This window comes from Apium graveolens, chromosome 11 (assembly GCF_009905375.1).
Source record: "Apium graveolens cultivar Ventura chromosome 11, ASM990537v1, whole genome shotgun sequence".
Taxonomy (NCBI): domain Eukaryota; kingdom Viridiplantae; phylum Streptophyta; class Magnoliopsida; order Apiales; family Apiaceae; genus Apium; species Apium graveolens.
This window is the reverse complement of record NC_133657.1, coordinates 67997584-68008267: the sequence shown is the minus strand read 5'-3', so window position 1 is coordinate 68008267 and position 10684 is coordinate 67997584. Positions and strand designations below refer to the sequence as shown.

General features: G+C 42.7%; 1 protein-coding gene across 1 annotated transcript; it reads left to right on the top strand.

Moving 5' to 3' along the window:
• The first annotated feature begins 7205 nt into the window (after positions 1 to 7205).
• On the top strand, positions 7206 to 9891 carry LOC141695064 (pentatricopeptide repeat-containing protein At5g48910-like). Its single transcript, XM_074499300.1, has one exon. The coding sequence runs from the start codon at positions 7466 to 7468 to the stop codon at positions 9515 to 9517; it is 2052 nt and encodes a 683-aa protein (XP_074355401.1). The 5' UTR covers positions 7206 to 7465; the 3' UTR covers positions 9518 to 9891.
• Positions 9892 to 10684: the final 793 nt, after the last annotated feature.

Sequence of the window (10684 nt, the reverse complement as noted above, 5' to 3'; positions counted from 1 at the left end):
AAAATCATCAGTGGCATATCCCCAAGGAAATGGCCAAGTAGAAGTAACGAATAGAATCCTGCTCCGAGGTATCGAGAAAAGACTCAAAGAAAGCAAAATCAAGTGGCCAGAAGAACTACCAAGCGTACTTTGGTCCTACAGGACAAGCCCAAGGACAAGCACAGGAGAAACTCCATTCAAACTAGCTTATGGAACAGAAGCAATGCTGCCTATTGAAGTGGGCTCTCCTTCCCACAGAGCAATAAACTTTGAAGAAGAAGCAAACGAAGAAGGACTCAAAACAAACATGGAACTAATTGATGAGGTCCAGGACCAAGCTGTACAAAGGATGGAAAAATACAAGGAGAAAACAAGAGAGCACTTCAGTAAGAAGTCAAGAGTCAAAAACTTCCAAGTCGGAGACTTAGTCCTTCGAGACACTGAAGCATCAGATCCCACAAACACCGGAAAGTTAATGCCCAAATGGGAAGGACCATACAAGATCAGAGAAGTCCTCAGGCCAGGAACCTACAAGCTCCTCAACATGGATGGCTCAGAAGTCCCAAACACTTGGCATGGACTAAGGCTAAGGAAATTCTACCAGTAGTGAAGCAAACAAAGCAACCAAAAAACTTGTAGCCAATATGGCAAGCAACCAAAATGTTTCTCCTTCTATATTGTATGAATGATCAGTGAAAAGCTTTCTTTTTAAGTTGCATATGTTTCAAAAACAGCCACTAGTCCGGACAAGCTATTAGTCAGGACTAGAGCAACCAATTTTTACTTAGAATTAATTTTCTAACGAAAAGCAGCCACTAGTCCGGACAAGCCATTAGTCAGGACTAGAAGCAACCAATTTTTACTTGGAATTAATTTTCTAACGAAAAGCAGCCACTAGTCCGGACAAGCTATTAGTCAGGACTAGAAGCAACCAATTTTTACTTAGAATTAATTTTCTAACTAAAAGCAGCCACTAGTCCGGACAAGCTATTAGTCAGGACTAGAACAACCAACTTTTACTTAGAATTAATTTTCAAAATTAAAGCAACCACTAGTCCGGACAAGTTATTGGTCTGGACTAGAGCAACCAAATTCTATTAGAATTAAATCTCTAAGCAACCACTAGTCCGGACAAGCTATTGGTCTGGACTAGAGCAACCAAATTCTATTAGAATTAAATCTCTAAGCAACCACTAGTCCGGACAATCTGTTGGTCAGGACTAGAGCAACCAATCTTTACTTAGAATTAATTTTCTAACTAAAAGCAGCCACTAGTCCGGACAAGCTATTAGTCAGGGACTAGAGCAACTACTTTTACTTAGAATTAATTTTCTAACTAAAAGTCCTCCACTAGTCCGGACAAGAAGATTAGTCAGGACTAGAGCAAAAATCTACTTGGAAAAATATTCTAAGGCAAAAACAAACTACAGAAACAAAAAAAAAACAAAAAAAAATAAAATAAAATAAAATAGCGTCAAGGAAAGCATTCATTACAAATTCAACGGCCTCAAACAAGCCCGGACCAAAGTACGAAAAATATTACAAGAACCAAATATTATCAAGTCTCAAATCAGTAGCAGTAGCAGTTTTACAAATAAAATATAGATCAGGACTCCGGAGCATTGGGAGGCAGGAAACTGGGGCAAGGACCGTCGAACGGCTCCGGTTCACCTAGTCCAAGTTCAATATCTTCCTTGGCTTTGATAAACTCAGATACGAAACTATCCCAATCAGCCTCCGGATTCGTCTTGATATGCTTCTCAGCAACCAACCAGCATCGAGCTATCTCCGGAGCACCAGCATTGGCAAGAGCTCTATCATACTCCTCAGATCTTTTAAATTCTTCAATAACCTCAGCCTCCAGACGAACAGCCGACTTTTGCCTCCGGAGCTCAGCCAACTCGGATTTTAAATCAGAAACCTCCCTCTCCGCGTTATCAGCCCGGATAGTCACTTCATTCAGATTCTTGTTCAACCCGGACAAAGAGTTATCCTTCTCAATGATTTGGTCCCGAAGCCGACTGATCTCAGCATCCTTATCAGCAGCAGCGCTCCGGAAACCTTTAATCTCATTATAAGCAAGAGAGGCGGATCCGGCCATATATCCACCAAGCTACAAAATACAGATAAACTTAGAAAAATGTTCTAAGTCAAAATAACACAATAAACAAGAAGCAAGAAATGAAAGAAAATACCTGACCCCAGAGCCGGGAACACTCCTTCATTGTGGCATCAAATCCGGACTCATTCATCTTACTCCACTGAGCTTGAGTCGGAATCCCAGCCATGAAGCGAGCCACCTTCTCCTCCAGCGCCGGACCATCTTCATCCGGACTATCCACATCAACTGCTTTCCCTTTGCCAGCCCCGGACCCAGAGCCAGCTTCATAATTTTCAGCCCTAGGAGGTTTCGACCCAAGAGTCCGGAGCCTCTTCCTCCTCCGCCCAGAATCAGCACCCGGAACCTCCCCGATAGGACCCAGATCCTCAAGATTGTCAAACTCATTACCCATATCCAACTCAACATTAGGCTCCGGAGTGGATTGGTTCACATGAACTTCAGCCTCCGGATTGGGGACGGCATTGCTCTGTGACCCCTCCTCGGCCGAGGCGTTCGATCCGGATCCACCAACAGCATTCTTTTTTGGCAACTTGAAAGCCTTGCCCAGACCTTTCAGAGCATCACTATAAGCGGAGGACGACATGTCCGGATTATAATGTGGTAAACCTGCAGGAAGCAAACAAAAAACACAAGTAAAAAATAAGAAGCAACAACAAAGGGGAGCAGATAAGAAACATTTAACAGGTCCGAACAAGAAATAAAACTACTTACAGCCCAGCCTATGCAAAGTTCTATGATTCATAAAGGTGTCTCGGGTCATCTGGAAACCCAGACATTCACAAAATGCAAAAATTAACCGGAGAGCTTCACCCCGGAGCACATCCCTGCGAAAGCGAGTCCGGACTCCTTCCGAAGCTATATGGGGTAGATAGTGCAAGTCCAAACCCCGGAGCATGATCAACTCCCCATTCCAAAACTTCAGCGAAGACTGCTGAATAACGGGCCTATAAGAGCCACCATATCCACACTCCGGAGCCCGGAAACGAAGCTCGTATAACGGGAACTGGCTAGACTGGACTAAATGAAAGATGTGATGCCACAACTTGAAAGTGGGCTGAACTTTAAACTGATTGCAGGTGGCAATGAACCAAGTCATCCACTTTATTCCATTAGGCGTTATCTGCATTGGAGAGATCTTGTACACATATTTGCACAAATGTTTTAGAAACAAATGCCAGTGTGGATTCCATCCAGACCGGAGATGCTCCAACCACACGGGAACGAAGCCATCAGCCGGCCTATGATGAGCCCTCTCGTCCGGAGTCGGCCACCTCCACTCAATCCGGCGATCCAACTGAAAAGCAGCCCGGACCGCCAAATCCTGGGCTTCATTATCTAGCCCAGAATACTCATCCTTCAACTTATAGTGCTCCTTAGCAACTATGCTGTTCGCAAACTTCCTATCAAAAACTTCCCTATCATAGGGCCCTGGGCCAGCATTCTCCTGCCTAGCATATCCGGACCTAATGCTCCTAAAATAAAAACTGTTCTCTATCTCCTCGCTCTTAGTAACAAAATAACCAAGATTCTCCACCCACAGCCCCTCCGGACTACAGGGTACCTTTCTTGAAGATATTTTAGCAACTGTAAGCTTCGTTATTGCCTCAGAATCCGAAGTGGAAGCCCTCTTCCCCATCTCAACCCGTTCAGAATCAGCAGAAGACTCAGAATCTGAACTAGATGGCCCCGGATAACAAGTTATGAATGCTTTGGCAAGAGCTTTAGTCCGGACCATAAACCTAAAACAAGTGACAAAGGTTAGTCTAAAACTCCTACAGGTTATTTATCTTGAAAGCTACATGGTCCGGACTACCCTACGATTCATTTTTATTACAAATCAAAAGCAACAGTCCGGAGGCCCAATGGGAAATACATCACTAAACTTGAGCTCCGGACTGCAAAAACCCCGAAACCAAGCAACCAAAACTACCCTATTACTCCGAACTCAAACGACACAGAAACACAAAAACACAAATCCTAACCTGTGAGTCCGGACTACGTATCCCAATCCGGACCCTAACATAAAACCCTAATTCCAGAAACACAATTAACATGAATCAAAAACCAAAACATACCTACAAACACAAATACATACACATACATACAGACATACAAAAGCATCCAACAAAAACCAAACACAATAGCACAAATAAAGAATACAATACACCAGCAAAATAAAAGAATGGAACAAAAACCAGAAAAGCAGGGGAAAAAAGCTTACAAAGTAGAGATAACGGAGAAGTTGAGGACGGCCAAGCAAACAGCAATAGAACCTGGAGCTTCTCCGAGAACCACCGCCGGAAAAAGAAATGGAGAAAAAAAAAGAGGGGAAGCAAGATTAAGAGAAAAGATAAAGTAGATAAAAAAAACAAGAAAGAGGGGAGGGACTGCCTTTTATACGCAGGGTAAAAAACCTAATCGCCACGCCACGTGGCACAATCCCAACCACTCATCCCTCGCAGTATTTAATGCTTATCATAATTACGGCACGTCTCTCCATCTATAACAGCTGTAATAATTCAAATAATTGGGGGGAAACTCCCCAAAACCGTTTCGACCTCCAAGTCCGGACTCCTTCGCTCATATCAATCCGGACTGGGGGCAATAAAAGCTCAACTCCTGCTAAGGACAACAACTTTAGTCCTGATTCGCCGAACTCAGCCAATCCGGACTGGGGAGCAAGAAAAGCTCAACTCCTGACAAGAACAACAACCTTAGTCCTGATTCGCCGAACTCAGCGCAATCCGGACTGGGGAGCAAGAAAAGCTCAACTCCTGACAAGAACAACAACCTTAGTCCTGATTCGCCGAACTCAGCGCAATCCGGACTGGGGAGCAAGAAAAGCTCAACTCCTGACAAGGACAACCACCTTAGTCCTGATTCGCCGAACTCAGCGCAATCCGGACTGGGAGGCAAGAAAAGTTCAACTCCTGCGAGGGACAACCATCTTAGTCCTGATTCGCCGAACTCGGCCCAATCCGGACTGGGGAGCAAGAAAAGCTCAACTCCGGACAATGACAACCACCTTAGTCCTGATTCGCCGAACTCAGCGCAATCCGGACTGGGAAGCAAGAAAAGCTCAACTCCTGACAAGGACAACCACCTTAGTCCTGATTCGCCGAACTCAGCGCAATCCGGACTGGGAGGCAAGAAAAGCTCAACTCCTGCGAGGGACAACCATCTTAGTCCTCATTCGCCGAACTCGGCCCAATCCGGACTGGTGAGCAACAAAAGCTCAACTCCGGACAATGACAACCACCTCAATCCTGATTCGCCGAACTCAGCGCAATCCAGACTGGGAGGCAAGAAAAGCTCAACTCCTGCGAGGGACAACCATCTTAGTCCTGATTCGCCAAACTCGGCCCAATCCGGACTGGGGAGCAACAAAAGCTCAACTCCGGACAATGACAACCACCTTAATCCTGATTCGCCGAACTCCGCACAATCCGGACTGGGAGCCAAGAAAAGCTCAACTCCTGCGAGGGACAACCATCTTAGTCCTGATTCGCCAAACTCGGCCCAATCCGGACTGGGGAGCAACAAAAGCTCAACTCCGGACAATGACAACCACCTTAATCCTGATTCGCCGAACTCCGCGCAATCCGGACTGGGAGCCAAGAAAAGCTCAACTCCTTCCAACAAAACAATAAAAAACTCATGTTCTAAAAATAAACCCAAAAACACTCCCCCATCCAGAAAATCTGCATAAGGGAGTGGGGGGCACATGATAGTACATACTGATAGTACATACTGATAGTACATACAGCTCCTGGGAGGCCTACTCCTAAGCGCCTAACTCCATACAGCTCCTGGGAGGCCTACTTCTAAGCGCCTAACTCCATACAGCTCCTGGGAGGCCTACTCCTAAGCTCTAACTCCATACAGCTCCTGGGAGACCTACTCCTAAGCTCATAACTCCATACAGCTCCTGGGAGGCCTACTCTTAAGCTCCTAACTCCATACAGCTCCGGGGAGGCCTACTCTTAGGCCCCTAACTCCACGCGGCTCTTGGGAGGAGTAGTCCCGCACGGCACCACTCCTAACAAGCTCAGTCCCGCAAGCAGAACCCTGATAAACCCCAGCACGTGAGACGTTGGCCCGAGCACGTGACGGGAACAACTGTCACACATCAATCGTGGGAATAATCAGGACACGTGTCAGAGGATCCTCAGAACGTTCCTCGACCTATCCCGCGCCGACACGTGTAAAGCATCCACTCCCGCCAGGTGTCCTCCGCTCCCAGAACCAATGGCTATGATTCAAAGGTACCAACCCTAAAACCCTATCCTTGGGCTATAAATAGCCCAAGAAGGTGAGGTTTTGGGGTTAATCATTCTTTCACACTCATATACACACACAGCCACCTTACATTCATATTCATCCTCATCTTCCCAAAAAGCTAGTTCTTACTCTCACGCCGGAGGCGCCGCGGGACTCCAACCCCCCTTCCGGTGTTGTTTTGTAGGAACCCAACCACAGCTACACCTCTACAGCGGCGAAGGATCCAGGACGGCGTCGAAGGAGCAGCCCCGCCACCAGGAGTTATCACTCATTACTACTACAATCTTGAACACTTCATTCACTGTTCTTCACCGACGCTTGAACATATAAATGAACTCCTGTCAGTGAGTATTACTTCAAGACTGTAGTTGTCTTCTTTAACCTCTGTCTATACCATGTCTTCAATTCTTCAGATTCTTATGCTTCATACACTGTCTATCTTCAATCAATGCTAATACACTGAAATCTTCTGGTAGCACTTATACAATGAATTTTTAACATTTCTGAAATCTTGAAAGTCTTTAACCTTTATTCTTCACTGAGACATGAACATATTAATGAGCTTTTTTCAGTGACCTGTAAACAGACTTCAAGCTTTTTTCTAATCTTTTGATTCCTTGTATTTACCTTATCTTCATTTCTTTTGATTTCTTGTGTAGACATAGTATTATAAACCTGTCATGTTATGTTCTAGTGTTGTTCTCGTGTTGAGTTATCACGTAACTGTTCATACACCTACACAATCTCACCAACAATAACCAAATTAAATGTGTTTTATATCAAAATAAAGCTAAGAACATTTAGAACTTATTCATGGTATCATAATCAATCACCAACTCATGAATAATCTGGAAAATCGAATAAAGAAAACGAATTATCAACATCATTATTATTATGCATCCGCGCCGTGGATCAGCACCCTTGAGATAAAATCTGGACTCCCGCCCCTGTATGTTCCTTTCTCGTTATACCGAAAACTGAGTACCATTTAACTGTGGGAGGCAAACAGTAACCGTGCAAGTACAGCAAATTTACTGACACTACAGTACATATATAACACAGGAGTCAAAAGTTTGCGAATGGATGGCTTCTTTAAGATTAGTGGCACCACAACTAGAATCCCAACACAAACATCTCTTCAACTTGTTAAAAACTCCAGGATCAATCAAAACCCTGAACCACTTAAAATCAATCCATGTTCGTCTCCTCCAAACAAATCTTCATCAAGACAGTTTCGCCATTGGAAACTTCATCATCCATTGTTCTACATTGGGTTGCATGAACTACGCACACCAACTGTTTGATAACATGTCTCAACCAAATTCTTTCGTGTGGAATATGATGATAAGAGGGTTTCAACAGAATCAAGAATCGAGAAGTGCGCTTGTGTTATTTGATCAAATGAAGATTAGGAGTGTGATAGGGGATAAGTTTACGTACCCGTTTGTTATACGGGCTTGTAATGACTTGTTGGAGCAATCTAGAGGGAAATGTGTTCATGGGGAAGTGTTGAAAGTTGGATTGGAGGTGGATGTTTTTGTAGGAACTAGTTTGGTTGAGTTTTATAGTGGGTTTGAGAGTATGAGGTATGCGTATAAAGTTTTTGATGAGTTGGTTGTGAAGGATATGGTCGTGTGGACGGCGATTTTGTATGGTTTTGTGAGCAAATTCGGTGATGTGGAAAGAGGGCGGGAGTTGTTTAATAGAATGCCGAATAGGGATTTGGTTATTTGGAATATAATGATCAATGGGTATGTGAAAGTGGGGAATGTTGACGATGCGAGGACGTTATTTGAACATGCACCGGTTAAGGATATGTTGATGTGTAATACGATATTAGGAGGATATGTTAGGTCTGGTGAAGTGGAAAAAATGATGCAGTTTTTTAATGATATGCCGAAGAAGGATTTGGTGTCGTGGAACTCTGTTATTGGCGGGCTTGTACGTAGTAAAAGGTGTAGTGAAGCAATGAAATACTTCCAGAAGATGCAAATGTTGAACGTGTCTCCGAATGACGTGACTTTAATAAGCATTCTTCTTGGTTGTGCTCAAGTTGGAGCTCTAGATGTTGGCAAATGGGTGCACTCGTATATTGATAGAAATAGTATTGGTTTGAAAAATTTGATTGGGACTGCTTTAGTTGACATGTACTCAAAGTGTGGTGAATTGGAGAGTGCCAAGTCTGTTTTCGAGAACATGCTGGAGCGTGATGTTGTGTCGTGGAATGCAATGATAATGGGGTTTTCGATGAATGGCCAGAGTAGAAAAACCTTGGAATTTTTCAAGCGGATGAAAACTGAAGGAGTGGATCCTAATGATGCAACTATTCTTGGGGTTCTGTGTGCTTGTGTGCATGGAGGACTGGTGGATGAAGGACGAAGGTACTTTGCTAGTATGTCTAATGATCTTGGTTTGACACCTAAATTAGAACATTATGGTTGCATGGTTGATCTCCTTGGTCGAGCTGGTTTGCTAGACGAATCTTACAGATTAATCAAAAGCATGCCTATAACCCCACATACTGGAGTCTGGGGTGCTTTGCTTGGTGCATGTAAGATTCATGGAAACGTAGAACTTGCGGAACTGGCAATTGAACAGTTGATCCAACTTGACCTAGAAGATGGAGGTTACCTAGCAATTATGTCTAATATATATGCTAATGCAGGAAGGTGGGATGATGTTTCCAAGGTGCGAGAACTAATGAAAAAGAAAGGGATTGGTAAGATCCGTGGGTGTAGCTCCATTGAGATTAATGGTGAGATACATGAATTTGGAGTTGAAGAAAAGATTCACCCTCGGGCCAAAGAAATTAATGAAATGTTAGGTGAAATTTCTCATCGTTTAAAGTGGGCAGGCCATTTTTCAAATAAAAATGAAGTTCTCTTTGACGTGGAAGAAGAAGATAAAGAGAAAACACTGATCTTTCACAGTGAGAAGATGGCTGTTGCGTTTGGACTTATTGCCACCAAAAAGGGCACTGTCATCCGAGTAGTGAAAAATTTGCGAATTTGTTCTGATTGTCATGCATCAGTAAAGTTGATCTCAAGAATTTTCGAGAGGGAAATAGTGATTAGAGATCGTAGTCGCTTCCACCACTTCAAAGATGGTTCTTGCTCTTGTGGAGATTATTGGTAAATATGATACTGGAATGCAATATATTTGTGGTATGTGCTGCTAAATGTATTGCTCCTGTACATATTGGATAGATGAATTTGTTGCTCATTGCAGTTTGACATGTTAGCACAAATCAAGCCGGCCCCTAGTTAAGGGTAACCAAGTGGATTTCTTTTGTAGTAGAATGATGAGTTATTGTCGAATGTGTTGATATATAATGCCTTTGAAGATATCTTGTGATGGTTGAAATTACTCAGGATTTTGAAATGTTTCGATGCGATATGAGAAGATTTCCTAATATAGGCAACAGTAAAGTAAATGTAAGCAATTCCTAAACTTTGTTACTGTGTATATCCTCTATCAGTTTAATGCAATTCCTATGTTCTTGATCTTCATTGCTTTTTATGAGGATGTTCTGGATTGACATGTCCTGTTTTCCTGCATGGAAGTGTGATGAATGAATCTTGTGAGATTTTCCTTGTTCTTACATAAATTAGAGATGCAATTTCTTGTTCAAACTATCCAAGAGTGGAGATCTATAGTTATCATCTAGGACTGTAGACTGAAGCAGTTCTGCGATTTCTTCTCTAGATTTTTTTTTATTAATCTGGATACGAGGCAAGGTGGCCACACAATGCTGAAATTTCCCCTGGACAATCGAAATAAAAAGAGTCGTATATGCATATACCTACATGTCTAAGTATTTAGTGATTTTTTAGTCGTATTCAATAATTATTAAAGTGTCTAATTTGTTCAACATCTCATATAGCTGTAGTGTCAATAAATTCAAATTCTGATTGTTCTTAATTCCTGAATTGTAAGTTGTGTAAATAATAAAAATATATAGAGCTGATAATAGTTTGGCGAGTTGAGTTTTATATTAATTGTCGAAATCTAATAAACAAACACTTGCTTCTGACTAAACTACTATCAGACAGTGACTGGAGTTGAAACCCGTGAAAAATAACCAAGGAACAAGATCATGCTGAGGTTTGTAATCTTTCTATAATGTACCTGAACAACACTCTAGAAAACCTTGTTTTTTCTTAAACACATATACCTGGAAACATAAATTAAAAAAAAAACTGGGAAGCGGAGGTTTCTTTGCAGATTCCCTGCAAATATCATACTGACATTGAAGGTCAGACATGAATTGGTCCTAAGGACGTACTATTTTATGATTTAAGT